The 23,192-nt window shown below is 46.5% G+C and overlaps 1 protein-coding gene across 2 annotated transcripts in view; it reads left to right on the top strand.

The window, feature by feature from the left end:
* VPS50 (VPS50 subunit of EARP/GARPII complex) overlaps positions 1-23,192 on the top strand; it is a 2,190,829-nt gene that overhangs the window by 545,372 nt on the left and 1,622,265 nt on the right. For both annotated transcript variants that reach the window (XM_069648466.1, XM_069648467.1), the window contains one exon: positions 13,236-13,271. In XM_069648466.1, coding sequence (XP_069504567.1) covers positions 13,236-13,271 — 36 coding nt within the window. The remainder of the gene's footprint in view (positions 1-13,235; positions 13,272-23,192) is intronic.

Below are 23,192 nucleotides of genomic sequence, written 5' to 3' on the forward strand. Positions count from 1 at the left end.
CCTAGTGACTTTTGCTCACCTGTGACTTTGTACTTCTTTGAGCCTATTGCAAGTGTTCTGGACCTTAGAGTGGTGTGTTTAACCTATTTCTGTTTCTTTTATCCCTTTCTTGAACCTACTAGAGTGTCATCTAACGTTAAGCACTCACCTCTGTTCGAATTATGTGGTGTTAACCTAGAGTTGTCTAGATAGGAGTAAGGGTTGAAACTGCTTTCATTATAACTGTGTTTGAAGAGTTTTTACTATATTTTTGCTAGAGTGATTTCAACTTATGTGTGTTTAATAAATAAATAACTATATACTTTTGAAACCAAGCTCTGGTCAGTGTTTGCTTGTGCTATTGTATTTGAGTACCTATGGTGTATACTTTACATACTGCCTAACTCTTCTTGAGGGAAGTCTGACTGCTCAGCCACAGCTACCAAGTAAATCTGGGTGGTGCAGACTGCTACCAAGTGGGTTTACTGCTATACCTGTAGTCTTAAATCTTTTGCAGTGTTCCCCAAGGGAACTGCACAGGTTTCTGCCTAACAGTCATCATCACTCCTCTGTTGCTCTTTCTCATCTGAATTGTTACCAGGTTGTTCCTTGTATGACGTTGAGGAAGCAGATATTGGATCGTATTGGGAGTGATCATTACAGCTCCCTGTCTCTCCCTCGTACAAGTTGTTGATGTACTGTTCTTTGTGGGGTGTTGGGGAATACTTAAAGTAGATCTAGTAAGCGGTTGAGGGAGAGTGTTATATGTCATCCGTGTATGAGGAATGGAGGACCCATCCTTAAAATAGAATGGAGACCATGTGACCTTCCCCAATGATGTCATGTCGTCTCCCCTAGTGTCACCTACCCCCAGTTAGTCCTCCCTCATGTAGCCACCCCCAGGGTCAGCATCAGGTAGCGGCTGCCCTCCCCTGGCCACATGGGGGAGAGGTTATCTCGGGGAAAGGAGTGATGCCATCATCAGATTCATCACTGTAGATGGCTTCTTCCCAAGTCTCTTTCAATATATCTAAAACATCTCAAGGTTCTCGCCCATGCAGTAATTCAAACGGTGAGTATCTTAGAGACACCTGTGGAGTTTTTCTGATGGCAAATGGGGCCCATGGAATCATAATATCCCAGTTTCTGCCATCTGTCTCTACCAACCTGTGGAGAATCATTTTCAGGATTTGAATTAACCTCTCTAACAGACCATCGTTTGGGGGTGATAAACAGAGGTCCGAAGGGTTTTGATTTTTTACATCTCTTTTACACCCCCTATGATCTTTGACATGCAAGTAGTGCCCTAGTTGGTGAGGATTTCCTTGGGGAACCCTACTCTAGATAAAAAGGGAAAAGAGGTTTTTTAGGAGCTGTTGACTAGTGTTGTTCCAAAGACGGAAGGCTTCAGGGTAACGGGTGTCGTAGTCAATGATAACTAACATATATTTGTTACCCTACTTTTGATGATTCTAGTGATCCCACTATGTCCAGAGCTATTCTCGAGAAAGGGATATCAATAATCGGAAGTGGTTGTAATGGAGCTGGGGGATCTGGAGTGGCTGCGGTTTTCTGACAGATTTCCCATGTCGCTGTTGTAAGGGTGCAGAGGTACAAGACTGACAATACTGGTATGTTTGTTGGCAAATACCTTTTGTCAGGTTCCAAACTCTTATGCAGAGGTTGCATGCACTCCTGCCTTCCCTTTAGGAGTCTCGGCGCTTGTAGTTCGGAAAACACAGGCCAGTTGTTATAAGCCGTCCCAAAAGCACAATGAATCATTGAAAGAACAAGTTATGTGACCCTCATTAGCATATCATAGCACAGAAAGCACTGAAAGTGCTATTTAACATCAGATAGCACACAATGATCACTTATCCCACAGAAATGTGTTGATTCTCCGCAGTCTGCGCAATGTGCTGTGTCCCTCTCACTCCCATTCTGAGGGAGAATGCGATCACCATGCCTGACATTCTGCCAAATGTCTAAGAAACAACAACACAATTAGCCTGCAGCGGTAATGCTTGCAAGCACAATCTCACTGATTAGGTTAGCACTGTGATTAGTGGCAAGGGTTAATTCAGCGAGAGCTCCTATGCGCTCGCCTTGTTAGATCCACATGCAGTTAGTTCTGAGAACGTGAATCATCAAAGCAGCATCACCACGTGACATATCTTTGCATCAGCGGGACCTGAGAGGAACAGGCAGGTGTGCGCCCGCTACAAGTGCCGGCTGGGGTAGAGCCTCCTTATGTAATTCCATTCGCGTTGAAGACTCGAGCCTGAACAGCTACTCACTGATGCGTGCGAATGCACGTAGGCACAGCTGTTTCCCTGGAGTTCTTCGACTCCACGTGCCTGACACTGGAGTTGCTTGGAGCGTAGTTCTGCTCCTTGTGTCTCGTTTTCTTGTGGGTTAGCCACTGCTTACAAACGTGACCCCTACAGGATGGGCAGATGTGACACTATGCTTGTGGTTATACCCTCAGTGCTTATGCTACCTATTTTTGTCCCTTACACTCTAGATTAACTAGGGAAACACTGTGTGTCTTCTTGATCCAGAAGTAGGTTTCTCTTTTTCTGGATGCCACCTCAAATGTTAAATTCTTGATGAGAAAACATAACAAATGGTTCTTTAACTTAAACGTTCTTAATGTTGGATGCTCTTCCATATGTATCCAAAAACACAACACGATTGGCAGGGAATTGCCTTACCTCCTATTCTCTTTCTCGGTTTCTTTTTTTTTTCACAAAAACAAAATTCCACAGTATCAGGGGGGGAGTCTCTTCCCCTGTTCTTTAACCAGTTCACACATGTAACATCAAGCCTGGTTCACTATCCTGCCAGACTTGACTGTAGATCTTCTTATTTCACCAAAAGTCGAACTTCACAAAAACACAGTTAACATCAAGGGGGCTTCTCTTCCCTGTTCTTTCTCCAGTCCACAAAGGTAATATGAAGTCTGGTTCACTATCCTACCAGACTTGCCTGTAGCTCTTAGTGTTACAGAAAAATTTCCCTTCTTTTGGCAGTGGTTTCTCGGCCCTTTATGTTCACTTTTTGCACCCCTTTCTCTCTCTTGTCACTTGTGTACAGACGTGTTATGAATTACTTATCATATAATTGTCTGGGTCCAGACCCCGCTGGGATGTCTCGGGATCACCCAAACTTCTTGTGATAGCTTCTCTCTTTTGCGTGGGCCCCAGACCGTTTTATGCTGTCGTGGGACCTCCCCGACTTGCTACGGGTCTCAGCCCCTTAGTTGCATGCTTTCTTAAATGGGTTCCAGACCCCTTTAGGATGTCTCAGGATATCCCAGACTTGCTGGGTAGCTTCTCTCTCCTGTGTGTGGGTCTCAGACCCTTCTATGCTGTCCCAGGACCTCCCTGACCTGCTGCAAGCCTCAGCCCCTTGGTTGTGTACTTCAAATTGGTGTGAGTCCTTGTGCTGATCTTGTGGGGCTTCTCTGACTCTGTGTGGATCCCAGACCCTGGTGTGCTGCTCTTTCTGGGCTTTCCGGACTTCATATGAGTCCAAGACCCCTCTCTCAGGTTTATTACATGTCGTACCCAGGCCTGGTTCACTAACCTGCCAGGCACTGGTTTTTATATGTTCGGTTCAGAGTTCCCCATGTTTTGGTACGTGGTAGATGGGGTTCTTCAGCCTTCCCCAACCACCCCCTTTGTTCTCCGCTATCTCTACCACCCACTACTCTAACCGAGGTACCTTTTGTGGTGCTCCCAACTTGCTCAGGTGGCTTTGCTGAACTCCTTTGTCCTGCTGCTGGCTTCTGCATGACTTTGAGCAGTCTCTGCGTGTCCTCACAGCGTTTGCATGTCTTGTCCCCCTCGGCGTGCGCGTCTCAGTCCGACCACGTGGTCCGACCCTTTGGTGCTCCCACTCTGATTCTCCTGCCTGGACAACAAGGAACACAGCGTGTGTTCGGTGAGGTGCCGTCAGCCTTTCCTGTTCTCTGCGGCGAGCCTGCAGCTAGCTCTTGGTTCCTGCAGGGAGGATCTCCTTCCCTTTTTATGTCTGTGTCTGACTCTAGTGATTGTACTGCTTATGTTGGTTCGGCGGTGGGATTTTTCCTCCTTGTCTGAGCTTCTTCGTGTCAGTAGGTAAAGGCACTCCACTTGGGTCAGCCTCACTCTTCCTCGTCCCAATGTGGTCTGTGTTTCTTGGGTCTTCTGTCCTACAGAGATACACAGACAGGTGGGGAACTAAAGGGGATTGAGGGGGCTGCGAGGCATGAGAGGACAGAGATAGCGAGGGGGTGCATACCACTATCTCCCAAGGCTGTCATCACTGATCCTATAGAGGGTTCAGTTCCCCATGAGATCCACCTGCTGAGTAACGCCCCTCAGGGGGACTATTGGGTAGCAGCCGCCCCTCTCTGGCCTCATTGGAAGGGGTTCTCCCCCACTCCAGGCCAGTAGAATCAAGATACCACTTGGCCTGGAGTCTTCTCTAACCCCTGATGGGCGTCCATGAGATGAGATGGGAGTGGGCAAGTTCGAGGGGCACCTTTGGATCAATGCGAGGAACCACCATTATTGTTCAGTGATGCCCACCCTTTCCTTTCGGCCAGGGTCATTCCTTTGAGTGAAGGCAAGATCGGGTAATGGGTCATTTCCTCTGCTTCTCTCACCTCCGTTTCCTCTCTAGCTTCCCCAAAACCCATTGATCCTCTCTCAGGTTTGAGTAAAGTTTGACTTTCTTGGGGAACTTGGCTAAGTGCTTTCTCAAGGATTCCCTGAGCCACAGCCCCACTTCTTTAACCAGGAAATTGGAGGTTCTATGGATCACCGTCACCACGCCCCTATAGTCGGGATCTACTACCCCGACGGCAACATCTTAGTTGTACCTCCAAGGTAGTTCAGATTTACAAGCCATCCTGATATAGGTCCCTAGTGAAAGGGAAAGACATAAGCATGCTGGTATTAAATATCTCTCCTTCGGGGTAAGTATATGGTTTCCAGGCTATACAGATCAAAGCCAATGGATTGGGAGTGGCCTGAGTAGGGGCCTTGGCTCCCTCACTGGTCTTAGTGAAGAGGAGAGGTCTCCAGTTTATATCAATCTGTCTACTTCCCACTTCTGGCACCGTATGTAGTCAACAAGAAGAAGGACTTGGATGATTGTGAGTCATGTTTCAAGGGTTTTATTAAAAAGAAAAGGAATCAAATGCCTAACCTACTCTATTTCCACGAGGAAGTTGCCTATGTAGCAAAACAAAAACTAAAGGTGGATGCTAAAGTCCAAATTCAAATGCATTAGTCTGAATCCTATCCAGCTAACTAGCCCACCACTATAGAAAACAAACTAAAAGAACGAAACGGGCAGTATTTTTACACTAGCCCTCAGCGAGACTTCTGCCTGGCCCAGTTCATACTTGACTTGTTTTCAATCTTCCAACGTTTGTTTTTCCCTAGCAGGATATTCTTTCCCGCCTTGATATTAAATTAATTTTTGCAGTCTCTCCTTTTAATAAGAAAAACTGTATCTTGATGCAAACAATTCAATTTCTCTGGGATTGCTTGAGACCATACACAAAAATCCCTCAAAATGTGTAATTTTCTCCCTCGAGGTGCTGGGACTCCCCAAAGACCTGTAGTCCTCAGGTAGCTTCTTTTCTTTCACACACATTATTTTGGATAGGGTGGTAGTCTGCCCTGGTTGTTTAAAGCTTTACAATCTTTCTAGCTTGCTTTTCCTTAATTCAATTATTCACATCTCCTTCTTTCCCCCTTTCGTGTTTTGTTGCATACTCCGGTTTCTCAGGCTTCTGTAACCTGAATAGCTTTTCCAGCCATGTCTCTAAAAGTTTGTATTACTCTCACTCCCCCTTTTATAGGGTATGTGCAGACTTGGCTTTCTCAGGCTCTCATAACCGGGATGTGTTCCCCAGCTACTATTCACAATCTTCATTCCTTGTAGCAGTATGCCTTCCGTCTGGTTTCTCAGGCTCCCGAATCCTTGTCAGCTTTCCCCATGGCTATATATCTCTGTAGCTGAAGTCTGACGTGCACAGAGCTCTTGGATCCAGGCCCCCTCATACAGTCTTGTCCCTGCATTTGTCACCGGCCTCCCGGGCCACCACAGTTTCTGCTTGGTTACGCCACCCGATGAGACTGGTATATTTCCGTCTCTGCTCTCGTTTCGACCTGGGCTTCTAGTTGAGATACAACCCCAAGCCATAGGCATTCGGTTTGCATTTCGCTCGCAATGCTTGCTTCCGCTGGCTCCGTGGCCCAGCGTGCCTCCGCCCCACAAGGACGTCAATACTGCAATGGTTTGCCTCTGCGTTACAGTACCACTGACTCTGTATGAGTCTCTTCGCTTTACAATCTGGCCTCTCCATAAACACATCACAGAAAGAATTTGAACAGTGTCCTTCTTTTTTGACCATGGCATTCAGGTTGCGTTCAGCATTTCCTGCAACCAAGAGAGGTAAAGAAGGATCGCTGTCAAATACAGTGGTTGCAGGAGATATACAGGTCTTTTCCATATTCATATATGAAGACAAGGTGGTTCGGACGGGGAGTTCCATTCTGAAATGGGAGTCCTTGTCACCAAGATGGGAGTCACATCTAGTGCGGTTCCACTTGCCCAGACCCCTAGGGAGGGTCTTGTGTCACTGGCTCACCTCCCTAGCCTCAAAGGTTGGTGACTCCCCTGTGGGGAGAAAGGACAAATTGTCCAGATTCGTCACACTTTGTACAAATGGAAGAGCTCTATCCTGGCCTGTCCACGGTCTTTGTGCCAAGTATTCCACACCATCCATCGGCCAACTGATCACTAACTCTGTCACTTACGTAAGGCACCTGTGAAAAACCAGAGGGTGTTTTACTACCTACACCATGGGAATCTCTTACTCTTGAGTGGACAAGTGCAGGAGGATCATTTGGGTGAGGGGTCTTCAGGGAGTGCGGGAGGAACACCTGATGGTGAGATATGGTAACCCCCTTTCCAAATACCCCTGTCCCATCCTATTTTATAGGATGTTCCAACTCCCCAGTTCCCCCCTTTCCTACACAAACAGTGAGCCGAGGAAGAGGAGGTCTGAGACTGAAAGGAGTACCACCTACACCTCTGTGGTCTGCCCAATCTCCTCCTCTCCCATTAATGGTGGCACTCCCTGGGAAGTTCTCATAGCTTCCTTCGACTCCTCTAAAGTCATCATTAATGTCTACCGAAATGGCACTGTCATGGTCCAAGGCCCTCAGGCCAATCTCTTCCTCTTTAATAGGCGCTTCCCTCACCTCATCAATTTCCTCTCATCTCCTGCTGTCTCCTCCTCTTCCCCCTTAGCTACCTTTCCCTCTCTCTCTCTCCTCCTCCTCTGCCCCTCCTAGGGCTCTTTCTCCTCCGCAGGGCATACCTCTGATCTGTACTCCTCCCCGGAAGGTCTTTAAGGCTGGCAACCTTCTTCCTATTGCCACTCTCAACTCTCGCTCTGCCGTCAAACACTCCTCTGTCATCTGCCACCTGCTTGAAGAACTAGACCTTGATGTCCTTGGTCTTACTGAGATATGGTTAATGGCCAGCTCTGTGTCGAGCTTTGACACTCTCCTCCCTAATGGCTACAAGATCCTCTCAGCACCCAGACCCTCCCGGTCCGGTGGTGGGGGGTAACCCTGATATTTCCTGAGTGGATTCCTGCTTCTATCATTCCCACTCAGACCTACTCCTCTTTTGAATGCCTTGTCTGTAGGCTTTCCCTCTCGCCTACCCATTCTCTTACTGTGGTTACCATCTACCAGCCTCCTGGTCAAATCACCTAATTTCTCTCTGAGTGGGCAGACCTCTCCTCCTCCCTCCTGGCCTCTACCACTCAACTCCTCCTCCTCAGTGACCTAAATATTCATTTAGACTCTCCTTGCTCCTCCTCTGTACTCTTCCGTGACCTCTGCGACTCCCTCTCCCTGTCCATCCTCCCCTCTGGCCCGACTCACTCTGCAGGGCACACACTCGATGTCTTGATCTCCTCTGACCTCCCCCTCTCGATCCCTCTGACCACTCCTCTCTCCTAGAGCGATCACTCCCTCCTCTCATCTCATCTCTCCCTCTCTTCCCTCCAAGCCAAGCCTACCCCAACACTGCCACCTACCTTCTCGGACATCCGGCCCATGAAGCGTGTGTCAGTTGAAGCTTTTACCGCCACTTTCTCTCCCCCCCTCCACCTTTGGCTGTCTCACATCCTGACACAGCCCTGTCTCTGCTCTACTCTTCAATTTCTGATACGCTTGATGCTCTTGATCCTGTCATGAGGATCCGTTTGAAGTCCAAAGTCAAGTGCAATTCCTGGTATGACTCTGACCTAGCTACACTTAAACGTAAGTATCGGGCAGCTGAGAGGAAATGGAGGACTTCCTGTTCATCCTCTGACAACTGGCCTGTCACCTGCTACAAAGGCAATACCGACTCTGTCCTCACCAAGAAGAGAGTCCACATTCAAGCTCGTGTCTCTGCGGCATCTATCAACTCGGCTGAACTCTTTAAAATCTGCAAGGAGCTGGCCAACCCTGCTGCAGTCTCTACCCCTCCTGTCTCCCCTACTGTCTTGCTCTTTGCAATGCCCTTGCCTCTGACTTCATTTCAAAAACCCGGGACATCCTGGCCACCCTCTCCACCCACACACCTCAACTCCCCTCTCCATCTGTGCTTGCTGACCCTCCTTTTCCTCTTTTCACCCCTGATGAGGTCGCCAGACAAGGCCGATCTATGAAAGCCTCGTCAAAACAGGTTCATCCCTGTTCCTCTAAAACCATCAAGGACCACATTGACACCCTTGCTCCGGCCCTTGCTGATTTCTGCAACCACTCCATTACCTCAGGATCCTTCCCCTCCCCTCTGAAGCACTCCTTTGTGCATCCTCTTCTCAAGAAACCCACAGCTGATCCTTCTTGTCCAGCTAACTATCACCCAATTTCCATTACTCCCTTTCTTGCCAACCTCCTGCAAAAGTTGGCCATCTCGCAGCTTAGCCTTCATTCCAATTATGTTGGCTGTCTCCATGACCACCAGTCTGGTTTCAGAGCTGCCAGAAGCACGGAAACTGCTCTAATGAACATCCGTGAAGATCTGCTCTCCAACCCGGACTCTGAAATTCCCTCTGTCCTCATCCTCCTCGATCTCTCTTCTGCCTTCGACACGGTCAACCATACCATCCTGCTCAACCGTCTCCGCGAAAACCTGGGTATCACTGATCAGGCTCTGGCCTGGCTGACCTCTTTTCTCTCAGATCGACCCTCCCAGGTCCAACTTGGGTCCTTCTTTTCATCTATCTTCCTCTCTACCTGTGGTGTTCCTCAGGGGTCTAACCTCTCGCCCTGGCTTTTCAACCAATACCCGGCAAATCTCGCCCACTGCATTGCCACTTTCTGCTCAAATTTCCATTGCTACGCTGACGACACTCAACTCATTTTCAGGCCGCCCTCTGTCACCTCCTCTCCCTCTCTCATCTCTGATTGCATAACTGCCATTCAAGATTGGTGTTCCGCCAATGATCTTTGTCTGAATACCAGCAAGACGGAGATCCTCCTCATCGGCACACCTTCACCATCCTTTCCCCTCACTCTCTGGCCGGCCTCCCTTGGCCCTCCTCCTACCCCCACCTGCGAGGCTAAGAACCTCGGTGTCATCTTTGACTCAACCCTTTCCTTCTCCGCCCACATCTCTGAGGTCTCTAAAAAGTCAAATTTCCGACTGCACCTCCTCAGAGGTACTTTGCCTTTCCTCTCCTTCCCCCAGAAGCTCATGGTATACCAAGCTCTGGTTCTCTCTAGCTTGGACTATTGTAACAGCCTCTTTCTAAATCTACCTGCCTCTACTCTCCGCCCTCTGCAACTAATCCAGAACAGGACTGCGAGACTTGTCCTTGGCCTCAAGCCCTGGGATCGTATCTCTCCAGCTCTGAAATCGCTCCACTGGCTCCCAGTGGATGCAAGGATTAAATTCAAAACCCAAAACCCTCTGCATTGTCCACAAGGCTTTCTAGGGCCTGGGTCCAAAATACTTTCAGCTATCCCTCCGCAAATACCTCCCCTCTCAAGCTCTTCGCTCCTCTACCTCTAACTCCCTCAGGGTCAGTCGTTTTTCAAAGAAACGAGCTGGGGGTAGATCTCTGTCTTCGGCTGGGGACTCCCTCTAGAACAGCCTCCCTCCCACTCTAAAACTTGAAGAGACACATCTCCGGTTCCGGAAGCACCTCAAGACCTTCCTCTTTTCTTCTGCCTTCGCTTCCCGTCTCCCCTGCTGATCTGTTCTCTCTTGGCACTGTGCACCTGGCCACCCTTTGTCCTTCGGGCCCAGTACCTGCTCACCCCGCCACCCTCCTGCACTGCCTCCGGGCTACCCCTTGCACTGGGGACTGTATCTGTACCCATACAGTCCCCCCCTTTTTCTTCCTGCACTTATCAGACCTACCCTCAATGTAACTACTAAGGTCTGCTACCTTAAACCTAGCACTTGCATATTGCTGGCTGCATTAAAACTGTTTGTTGCCTTTATTATTTATTTATTGTTATTTATATGTTTCTCCTCTGCTTCGCACTTTCCACTTCTCCCTCCTTCCATGCACTTTTCCCCTCCCCCTCTCCCATGCACTTGCACGTTCTCAATGTCACAGGGCCTAGTAAGATCGCTGTTTTGTTCTCCCCTTTTCCCCTCCCTTGCCTTGTTGCGCACTGAAACACTTGTGTACGAGTGCGATAGAAATAAAATATCAATCAATCAATACATTTGACATATCCCTCTAATTAGATCAGGCAGGGTCAGGCACTTGATCTTAATTGCATACACCTGGTACCTATTAGCTCTCACCACATGGTTAAACGGTGGAACACTGAGACACACATTCTGAGCAAGGTGATGCACAAGAAGCAGCAGATCTTCCAGGGCAAATGCAAACCAGCCAGAGCAGAGCGACAGGCCGAGGGATGGAACAGAGGTACAGGGGAAACATTGAACACCCCGGCAGAGAGTGCTACCTCCGAAGGACCTTGAAGGTTGTGCAAGGGAGCCCAGTTAGAGAGAAGAGACAAACCGCGTTTGTGTTTGAAGGAGGTGCAGCAGCAGTTGTGGTATCAGCTTTGACTTCAGGATCAAAGCCGCGAAAGACAAAAATTAATTAACACAGCCGGTGAGTTGATGAAAGCAATGAAAGTCCCGTCTGTGTTAAATGAAACTTGATGGCAATAGTATTCCGGCGAATGAAGCTTGTGCCTGTGCCGATAAGACGCGAGAGAAAGCAAAGCATTGGAAAAAACGATACATTAAAGATGCAATCTAACAGTGGTTCGGTGAAAGAAGATTGCCCAATCGAAAGTCGCTCTGAAATGTCTGATGCCGTAGAAGCAGCGGGAAGAGAAAGAAACTGACATGCAAGATTTGAACTGTTAGGTTAGATCCCGGCAGAGGGAAACTTGGGTGTGAGAGATATCTTTGAACTTTGAAATAAGTACTGTGCTCGAAACTACATTTACCATGTTATTCAGTTGAGTGGCTCATACAGCAGCGATTCGGAAACCATTAACCGAATATATAAGGCCATACAAGATTGGATGGCTTGTAATTCTCTTGCTCTTAATGATAAAAAGACTGAACTCCTTATTGTGGCATCTAAAAACATCCGGGCAAAACTTGATCATAACTACGCCTCTTTCCATATTGCCAATAACACCATCATAGTTCAAAAGAAAGTCAAAACCTTAGGAGTAGTACTTGATGAAGAACTCTCCATGAAATCCCATATTTCTTACATTAAATCTAGTTGTGGTGCTATAAACAGGAGTGAAATAGTGACATTTGAGGTAAGAGCAAAAGCCTTGCAGTTTTGAAAGTCTGCAACAGCGAAAGGAAAGTGAAAAGAGGCTTGAGCATGACAGAGGGAAGCATATGAAGGTGTGATTGAAGTTTGGGGAAGGGAACCCCCACAAATTGTGATTGAACGGTTTGAACCCATTGGAGGGAAACCTATACTGAATTGTGGTAACCAGAAGGAAAGAAACTTTTGTTTAACTGTATTACAATCTAAAAGGTGACCTGGGCTGGAATGAGAGAAAGCCGAGCAGTCCAGCAGATATACTAGTGAATTTTGGTGGAAGGCCCAGTGGGCCCTGGTCCACGAAACAAACTTCATCCTTGTGTCCGAAGCCAGAGTGTGTCTCAAAGGTTCAAGTGTGCCACCTTACCCTGTGCTGTAAAACGTGGGGAAGGGAGTTTACTCAGCCATACTGACATTTCTTTTAAACACTGATTTTTCCTTTTTGCATTACACATTCCCTTTAAACATTTATTGTATTAGAAAGAGGGCTGGCATTAGGTTTATTAGTATGGGCCATTTTATTTTGACTAAGGACTGACTAGAACTGTATTTTCTTTTTGTTTGATGTTCGAGAATACTCCAATCTTAGTTATAGGGCAAGATAGTTTTCCAACCCCTTTTAATCCATCAATAATGGTTTTAAAATGTGCAGCTCTTGTGTCAGTGTCTACTTGTGATACCATGCCTTCTTCACACACCAGAAACAGCATTGCCGGTTGACTGTTGCTTCTTTTTTGTACTTTATTCTGAGTAAAGTAACCTATACCTTATAGTTCTCACATCAGTCCAGTCCTCAAACCTCTTCCCTGGCTTCCAGTGGAAAAAAGGATAGTCTTTAAATCTTTATGCCTGTTTCATCGGGCTTACTATGAGGTAGGTGCAGATTTTCTTCAGGATGCTTTTTTTGCCATACATCCCAGGTAGGGGTCTCCATTCTAGCAACAATTGCTTAGTTGTAGTTCCCAAGTTTTGTTTGAGCAGAGCGGGAGGCCAGGCCTTCTCATTGGCAGCTAGCAAGCTGTGGAATGATCTCCTGGGGAGTTTGAGACTTACAAAAACCACTTGCAATTCCGCCATCATCTCAAAACTCTGCTATTTCAAGCTGGAAATTGTTTTCTGTGTGTTATCCTCGCGCCAAGATGCCTTCCGGTGTACGTGCACGCTATAAATGTTCCTACATACTCTTCACAAAAACATATAATAATGTTTAAAGTGTGTGTGAGTGTGTGTCTCTTTTTCATGTCACCCCAAAGCAAACCTTACCAGCTGCTACAGTTTACACATCTTTACACAGTGGCAGGGAACATGTGCTGCAAACATGGTGATAATATTGTTTGTGATTTTCTTTGCCATTGCTTGTTATTAATTATGTGCACATTTCTAAAGTTGTTTTCATTCTATTAATATTATGTTTGATTTATTTCAGCAAAGAACTGATGTACGCTTGTGTGAAATGCTGGAGGTAAGCCATCAATTTCTTTTTTGGTATTTTGGCTTTGTTTTTGTCATTCGAAATCCTCCATGATGTGTATACAATGTTTAATACAAACATTTTTCTCACAGTGCTGTATTTGAGTAGTGCAGGCCACATATTGTATACCTTACAAATGATCCTGCCCCCAAGAAAACCTTATACATTGTTTGAAATTCCTTTGTAATAAAATGATTTGTTTAATATATAATAGAAAAAAAACATCACATTCAAAAAAGTAGTCCTGTTTGAGATGGCTACATGTTTCCAAAAATATAACAATGCGGTGCTGCTGACAGAATGTTCAGAGATAAAGGCAGGAACATGATTGCCACTTTCTGTTTGAGTTCAATTTTGGTTTTGTCTCATGTCCCTTCCAAAGCAATTGTGCTTGTAACTTTGGCTGGCCATAGTGTCATTAATTTTGCAAAGAGTGAGATCAATTTTGTTTTCAGCAAGCACGTGTTCATTGAGAGTCGCATGCTTACTTAGGTGCCAGTTGGGGTGTGTACCTTTCTGAGGGTTGCCACCTGTTGGAACAGTATCTTTCATCATTTTTTATATTTATACTACTTTCATAACAAATAGATTCAAAAGTAAAATCTCAGAAGCATCTCAAATGCAACCCCTAAATGGCAGCAAGCACAAGCCTGCAATCGTAAGTTTAAGTCCTGGCTGGACAGGGAGAAAGCAGGTACACAATAAGTCCCTCACATACATGTGAGGGTGCGATTTACAGGATAAAAATACAGAAGTACAATACCCACTAAGCAGATTTCCAGAAGTGGGTGCTGATGGAACTGGTAGCCTGGTAAAAGAACATGCCCCGTGCACACCTGGGAATTTGAGGAATGTGTGAAGGAGTTTCCAAATATCAGGGAAGAACCTGAGAAATTTATTGAATAACAAAGTACTGTGATCCATTGTTATAATTCTTCATGGGCTGAGCTGAGTGGCTCATCAGAGTATTGTTATGCCTGCTGAGGCGCGTCACTTGTGACTCAAGAATGGTATACCCAGAGAGGATGCAGGATTTGGTGCTGAATTAGTTCAGACTACAGATGCTTGGATGCAAAAGATTGCACTAGTGTAACCTCGAAAGACATCTTGAGATGACATTTTAAGTTGTAAGCAAAAGAGGGATGGGGTCACCAGCAGATTTTCTTGATTGATTAAAAGTTGTTTCTATGCCCCATTCAGAAATAAATAAGTGGTTGAAAGGACTCAAGAAGCTGTAGCAGGCACATGTGTTCAAGGAATAATGCCTAAGGTATTGCAGTAATTGAGAAACGTTTTTATTGGGTGGCAAGCAAAGAAATTCTTCTGCTTGTCAGTTGCAAATCATTGTGTTTTTTTGGCTGGAACAGAGAAAGGAATCCACTGAAGGCCAGTTGCTGGCACCACTGGCTCAAAGTTTACAGCAACACCAGTTACTGGAATGTGACTGGGCAGTGTTTGTAAAAGCTGGAGGAGGGGTGGCTTCACCGGGAAGAGGAGCTAAACAGTCTTGGGGAAGAGGTAGATGCCGTATTGGTCCTGGCTCACAAGGCAATATGAATTTATTTGCAGTAACACTGTTCGCCACTATTGCAAACAGGAAGGGAATGGAGCGTTTGAGCCCCCAAACTGCCCTCGGCTCTAAGCTGCAGGAGGAGGCGGTGATGCCCTCCAACCCTCCTTTCCCAAACATGAACATATGAAGCCTCTTTTGACACAAAATAAACATGTCCATGGGTTTGGCTTGCCAAGAGGACTTTGCAAATTGCTAAATCAATGGAAAGAGAGTGCCATGTTTGATAGGTATGGGGCAAACCGATCTAAAAAGATAACATAAAAACATGAGAATGTTACTCCAAAAATTGATTCTGTTGAAACATATTTAAGCGAGGAGAAAGGGGCCCACATGGTAGTCATTCATAGTTGACTGACAATAGCTTGTGCATGACCAATAAACAGTAATGTTAAACAAGCAGTGGCAAATCTAACATTTTGGTGTTTGTATAGCCAACTCATTTGGCTGCCTGAGCAAAGGGAGTGAAGTAGTGGCCAGAATGACCAAAAGAGGTTGGCCATTTCACCGGAGATTGTCACCAAATGCCCAGGAACATTCCCACATGACACGGCTTGCTATCAAATGCTGATATACTTGCCCCATTGAAAATTATTGTCTTCAAATGCCTAGGTACGTGCTTCATTGCCAAGGATTTCCTTCAACTCCCCAGGCACTCGTGCTGTTCACAGTGATTGCTATAACATCCACAAGTACTTGCAACAATGCCAAGAATTCCATCATCTCCCCATTTACTATGGTGTGCCAGCATCTTCCAAGGCGTCATGTCTGGAAACATGCCCAATTGCCATGGATTTTCAACAACTGCTTCAATACTTTTCTCATTGCTAAGTATTGCTGTCTGCCCAGCTGCTTTCCCCAACGCCAAGGAAAGCCATTATATTACCATACTTCTCCCCCTTTGCTAAGGGTTGCCATCATCTGGCCAGGAACTTGCCTCATTGCCCTGGGTTGGCAGCAACTGTCAAGGCACATGTTCCCTTGCTTATGATTGCCATGACATTAACCTCTTGAAGGTATTGCCCCATCACTGCTACTGAATCTCCTACCCTAGGAATGTCTCCTCCACAAAGCCAGTGCATACCATTCTACAGTGAACTGCTTCTCTTCAGTGCTAGCCATGGGAGAAAAGTGCAGGACCTCTGTGCCCTTCTTCCTCCTACCGCCATTGAATAGGTTGATTTGTCACTGCTCTCTTCCCCTAAGCACTGCCATTCCGATGAGCGATGTTAGGAAAAATTTCCATTTCATGTGTAATTTTCCATCTAGTTGTGTTCCCCCCAACTTTTTGCTGATGTTTAACATCATAGTCTGACTTTACCAGAGGAGCCCAGCTTTCTGCTGCACTCCTCTGGGCTTTTCTCTCACTTTTTATGGGGAAACTGACATGCCCTTAAGACAGTCAGTACTAAGAGACTTTGTTTCCCTTAGTCCTTTCCAATGTTGCAACTTTTCTGCAACATGTAACAAGTGTTACATGTTGCAGGTACAATGTACCTTCCAGTACAGTACATTTGGGTCTATTAATCATTTCCAAAGGCCCTAGATACTCTCGAAAGATTTTTTAGGAGAAGTGCAGATGTGCCTTTGACAGGGCAAGTGGCAGCTTATAATTTCATATATTTTTAACCCTCTCCTGCCAGGTAAACCGTGATTACTGTGTTTGGCATGAATAGGTGGCCTGGCTCCAAAACGGCCATGCCACAAGGTTCTTTGTCCTGTCCTTTGGCCATCTTGCCCCTTTACCTTCCCCAGGTCGAGCCGACCCGGGTCAGTCCTTATTTGGGCATGCATTCTCCTGCGAAAAACCAAGCTTTCGTTGGTTTCTACATTTTAATTAATTTATTTGTATTTTTAAAACGCACAACAGCCCAGGGGCATCGTGGCGCTGTTACATATATACATTGCTGATTACAAAGGAAGGGTTTAGTAGTTACATTGATATTTGCCTTTACTGTTTATCTTGGAGTAGTTACATTGATATTTGCATTTACGGTTCATCTTGGAGATACATAGGTCAGGTAGGTAGTAAGATTTTTTAGCAGGGCAGAGAGGGTTAGGATGCCCTGGTGTAGTGAGGGTTATATGAATAGTGTGATTTTGAGGGATTTATGAAATGCGAGTAATGAGGGATCCGCTCTTAGTGCGTTGGGGAGGGCATTCCAAAGTTTCGGTGCTATGTGTGGGAAGCCAATGCCGCCAGCCTTGGCTCTTTTTATGGAGGGTACGTGGAGTTGGTTGGCAATGTGGCTTCTTATGGGGCGTTTTTGGATATTGTTTCTGATAGGTAGGAAAGGGCGGAGAGATTGATACATTTGTGTGTAAGGGTGAGGATTTTGAAGTTGATCCTTTCCTTGACTGGGAGCCAGTGGGCTTCGCGTCTGGCCTGGGATATGTGGTCTCTTCTAGGAGTGAGAAGAGCTGCGCGGAGCGCGTTGTTCTGTGTCATTTGCAGTCTATTTATGTTTTTAGTAGCGGTGCCTGCCAGAAGGGCATTGCAGTAATCTAGTCTGGCTCACATTGTGGCTCTGGCTATGGATAGGCAATTTTGAGCAGTTAGAAAGGGTTTTATTGCACTTATGAGTTTAGTGGTGTGGGCAGAGGCAGAAGAGATGGCTCTGACCTGTCTTGTCATCGAAAGTGTTAAGTAGACTCCAAGGGTCTTTACCGATGTAGAGACTGGTATATTAGTGTGGTCAATTGTGAAGTAAGTGTATTTAGGTTTGAATTTGGAAAGAATTTCCTTGGGTCGTAGGATGATGATCACAGTTTTGTCCCTGTTAAGGCAGAGACCATTGATTGCCATCCATGTTTGGATAGTGGCATATATCTGGAGGAGAGCTTCTGAGTCGTGGTCATAATCTCCAGTAAGGGGGAGGAGGATATGGGTGTCGTCGGCATAGTTTGTGATAGCTATGCCGAGCGCATCCAACATGTCGAATAGAGGTTTGGTGAACAGGTTGTAAAGGGTGGGTGCTGCACAGGAGGGCTGTGGGACTCCACAGTTGATGGTGATGGGGGCTGCGTTGGCTTGGTCAGAGTACACCTTCATTGCCCTTCCTTCTAGGAAGGAGGTTATCCAAGAGGTGGCTTTGTCAGAGAAGTGGGCAGTGTTGGACAGGTGGGAGGTGTGGCTATTGTGGTCAACAAGATCAAACGTGGCGGAGAGATTGAGGAGGAGCAGGAGGGCATATTTGCCAGTATCCATTATTTTGGTGATTTGGTTTTTAAGATCTAGGAGGATGGTTTCTGTGCCATGGCCTTTGCGTAAGCCTGATTGTCTTCTGCCTAGGATAGCATTGCATTCCAGATATTGTTGGATTTGGATGTGGGCGGCTTTATCCTGGATTTTGAGGAGGAATGCAACGGTCGTTATGGGGCGATAGTTGTTGGGGCAAGTGGGTTCTAGGGTGTTTTTTATTTATGAGTGGGCGAACCCAGGCTTCTTTTAGGCTTTGTGGTATGATACCTGAGGCGAAAGATGCATTAATGAATGCTGTGATGATGGGGGTGAGTGTGTCTGCGCATTCTTTGATGATGGTAGGGGGGCAGATGTCCCCTTTCCAAGTGGAGGGTTTGATATTTTTAAGAAGATTGGTTACTTCTGACTCAGTGACGTCTTTGAAGACGAAGATAGGTATTTGTGAAGGAGGTTTAGGAGGGTGGGATGGTTGTGGTATATCCAGATTGGGAAGGGCTTTACGCTGATTTATTATTTTATCTTGGAGCATTTTGACTTTGTTGATGAGGGCATCCTGAATATGGCAACATCAGGCTGTGTTTTTGGTGATTTCATCCGGGGTGGTAGCAGGGGAGGTGACATCTTTGAAGATAGTGAAGATTTCCCTGGATTTAGAATTGGCATTAGAGATTCTCTGGTTAAATGATTCTGATTTGGCTAGTAATATGGCTTTTTTGTATATGGATGAGATCATTTTGAATTCATTTAGGGAGGACTGGTTGGGTGATAATTTCCATTTGGCTAGTGCACAACGCTTATTGGTGCGTAAGGCTGAGAGTTCTTCCCTGAACCAAGAATTAGAGTGCATAGATTTTTTTCTCTTCTAGGGGAGCTATGGCTTCAATAGCTTGGGAGAGAATGCGTGCATAAGTTTTGGCGAAGGAGATGGGGTTGTTGGCGAATGGAGGTTTAAGTTCAGGGATATCGAGAAGCGGTGCAAGGTTGATTTTGGTTAGTTTTTTAGAGCTTTGGACTTTTGCGGGTGGGGCATGCGAAAGTATCTTTTGAGACTGGGAGTGGTGGCAATTGTAATTTGGGTGAGGTAGTGATCTGTCCATGGGTGGGTGAGATGTTGGTGATCGACGAGGCACAGTTGTGGTCTGCGACCCAGTCAATGGATTGTCCTTTGCTATGAGTCGGAGCAGTGATTTTATGTTCAAACCCCATGTTTTTCCTCTCCTTCCCCCAGAAGCTCATGGTATCTCAAGCTCTGGTTCTCTCTAGCTTGGACTATTGTAACACCCTCTATCTAAATCTACCTGCCTCTACTTTCCGCCCTCTGCAACTAATCCAGAACAGGATTGCAAGACTTGTCCTTGGCCTCAAGACCTGGGATCGTATCTCTCCAGCTCTGAAATCTCTCCACTGGCTCCCTGTGGATGCAAGGATTAAATTCAAAACCGTCTGTATTGTCCACAAGGCTTTCTGGGGCCTGGGTCCAAAATACCTTCAGCTATCCCTCCACAAATACCTCCCCTCTCAAGCTCTTCGCTCCTCTACCTCCAACTCACTCAGGGTCAGTCGTTTTTCTAAGAAACGAGCTGGGGGTAGATCGCTGTCTTCGGCTGGGGCCTCCCTCTGGAACAGCCTCCCTGCCTCTCTAAAACTTGAGGAGAACCATCTCCGGTTCCGAAAGCACCTCAAGACCTTCCTCTTTTCTTCTGCCTTCGTTCCCCTTCTCCCCTGCTGATCTGTTCTCTCTTGGCACTGTGCACCTGGCCACCCTCTGTCTTTTGGGCCCAGGTACCTGCTCATCCTGCCACCCTCCCGCACTGCCTCCCGGCCACCCCTTACACTGGGGTCTGTATCTGTACCCATACAGCCCCCCCTTTTTCTTCCTGCACTTATCAGACCTACCCTGTCTGCTGCCTTAAACATAGCACTTGCAAATTGCTGACTGCATTACCACTGTTTGTTGCATTTATTATTTATTTATTGTTATTTATCTGTTTCTCCTCTGCTTCGCACTTTCCACCTCTCCCCCCTTCCATGCACTTTTCCCCCTCCCCCCTCTCCCATGCACTTGCGCGTTCTCAATGTCACTGGGCCTAGTAAGATCACTGTTTTGTTCTCCCCTGTTCCCCTCTCTTGTCTTGTCACGCTCTGAAACACTTGTGTACGAGCGCGATAGAAATAAAATATCAATCAATCAATCAATGTGGGTTAGTTCTTTGGCCAAGGAGGCGGCTGCTTTGTCGTTTGGGTCATGCAGGGCTACGTTAAGGTCACCAAGAAGGATAGTTTTGGTGGAGCTTTTTAGGTTATTACCTATGAGGCGTTTCTGGTACTCTTGTAGTGAGCCTGGTGGTCTGTAAGTGATTAAGATATTTATGGTACAGTTGGAAGAAATAGCAAGTTTAGCAGAAGGGAGATATGCGTTATTTTCCAACTGTTGGCTGCAGAGTCTAATAGATAGGGTATCTTTGAAGATGTGTTCTACACCTCCAGCTTTGGATGTCTTGCGGTCTTGTCTAAGGATGGGGTATCCTTAAGGGAGGGCAAAGGAGAGGGAGGGGCCTGATGCTTCATGTAGCCAGGTTTCACAGATGACTAGTAAGTCAAGTTTGAGGTCAGTGATGAGCTTGTTAATCTCCAGTGCATGTGCTGGAAGGAATCGGGAGTTGATAAGCGTGCACTTCAGATCAGTGTGGGGGTAGTGTGGTTGATTGTTTGGCTTGAGTGCTGGGTTAGGGCTTGGGTGAGTGATTATGGAAGGTTTGGGTGAATGTGAGGGGATAGGGCTGGTTGCTGTGCATTGAGTGTAGGGGTGGGTGTTAGGCAGCACGTGCTGTGGGGTGTTGTGGGATATCTTGACCCACTCAGATGTGCCTCACTACATCACTTTACTGCATTGGTGCAAGAAACAGCACAAAATGGCCGCACTTACTCCTTTGCGCGCCAAGATCTCTAAACTGCATTTTGTAACAACCAGAAAATGGCTGCACTGCCCTGCCAACACACATTTCATGTGGGGTGGAACAGAGTACTCACTGCAGGAATGTGCCAGTGTGCACTGCAAAATTTAACATGGAGTGAAGTGAAAGAGGCAGCATCATTGTGCTGAAAATCCAAAATGCCTCTTTAAAATGTCACCTTTTCAACCTTCAAAGTGCTGCTTGGCGCTAAATCCTTAATTTCTCATGAACCACTGTGATTAAAAAGGCCCTGCAATGCCCAGGATCATCCATTGTGTCTCATGAACCGGGCCTCATTTGAATGACAGCTCCTGTCAAACGTATGTTTGGAAAAGCAACCAGGGACTGTGTTTTCATTTTTTCATTTTACGCGGGAAACGTGGCTAAAACTTTGCAAGAGTATCTAAAGAATAAGCTGTAAGAGAAAGACTCTAAACATATGTCTGATAAATGTATCCATGCTGCAAACAACTCCAGCACTCCAGGAAAGAACTAGAGCTGTACAAAGTGTATTTTTGCTGCAGATGAAAACCGAATTTAAATAAATAAGTTAAATGTGTTTTTTCCTGAATGTAGAGCAAAATTGCCTATTTAAAAGTACATTGGTGTGTAAAGGCATGCTCATTTAGAAATGTAAAAATATTTTTGCTGATAAAAGTACTCCTATAAACTGTTTTGATTCCATAGGTTTCAGTCAAGATTTAAAATGAGAAAATAAAAGCTAAACCCAGGATAAGTTGGTAATGTCATGATCACTGCTTCCAAGGAGCTAGGACCAGCCCAACGTCCTTGGAAGCAGGCCCCTAACCTTCATCCTAGGCACCAGCCGGTCCCCACTGGGACCTTTTGGACCTTGTCCTGGCGCCGGTGGCACCAGGCTCATCAAAGTCACTGGTCCCGGCACTGGAAGCGCCGGGCTCATAATTTGTATAAAGATGCTTGGGTGGACTTAGCTGCAGCAGACCATGCTGCTTACTTACCAGCCACATAGGAATCCTCTGTGAGCCGGGACTACTTTCTTACCTGGGTGGGGCAAGCTCCACTCCCTGGATACAACACTGGAACTCTTCTGGAACAGGAACTCTTTTCTTACCTAGGCGAGGCTGTGGAGGAAGACGCCTCATCACTCCAAGGCTATTTAAACCACACCCGATTGATGAAACGTGCTTCGCATTATTCTGCATCTGCAGCAGAACGCTCACCGTGTCTGTTCCAGTTTTCTTCTTTCCGATCCTGAACCTGCAAGAACAAACTCTTACCATTCCTGTATCCAGCCTTCAGTAGCACCTGCAAAGACAAGAAACAACAGGTTAGCACGGCAACCTTCACGCGCAGCGCTTTCCTCACCTGATCCATCGGCAGCTACCATCTCTTCACGCTGCTCCTCCGCCTGTGAAGACAAAAGCATAGTTATTCCTGTGTGGAATTACTTACCGGCACTCCGCGAATTCCGGTTTTCTTCAACGCTGCAATCCTGCGCCTGAAAGACAAAAGAAGAGACATTAGACAGGTATTTTACTTACGCGCCATCGTGCCCGCCACAATAGGGCGCCTGCAAATACTCCGGCGTTTCCAGCGTCTCTTCAACACCAGAACTCACAACTGCAAGGGAAAAGAGACAGTTAGAGAGCTTTTGAAAAGCAGGCAACCGGCATTTACTTTTTTTTTTTTAAAATGTATTTTATTTTATAACGACCACACAGTGCAACAGAACATAAATAGAACACATCAAGCCACAACAAAGGCCAAACAACAGATATGAAAAAGAAAAGAAAGAAAAAACAGAACAGAATTAACTTAACAATCCCCTTCCCTCCCCCCTATGAGCCTGTAGGGTGTCCACCATCATTGTCCGTTCCGTGTGGTGGGGTTCCGTCGCTCTCAGATCCAGCCGAGGTCGACCCCGTACTAAACAGTTCAGCCAATAGCACCTTCCATGCCGTGAGGGAGCTCACCTCTTCCTCCCCACCCGCCCTGCTGGCCTCCCACCATGCTGTCGTCTCGGCGGCAGCCCATTTCTGGAGGTCACGCCACCATACCTCCACCCGTGGCCTCTGACAATTCTTCCATCCCATGGCTATTCTGCGTTTGGCGAGTACATAAGCCAAATATTTAAGCTTCTCCACGTGCCGAAGCTTGCGCGCCCTGGGGTACCCTCCAAGCAAACAGGCCCAGGCCGAATCTAT

The sequence above is a fragment of the Ambystoma mexicanum genome, chromosome 2q (genome assembly GCF_040938575.1).
Source record: "Ambystoma mexicanum isolate Mex_15411 chromosome 2q, UKY_AmexF1_1, whole genome shotgun sequence".
NCBI classification, from domain to species: Eukaryota; Metazoa; Chordata; class Amphibia; order Caudata; family Ambystomatidae; genus Ambystoma; species Ambystoma mexicanum.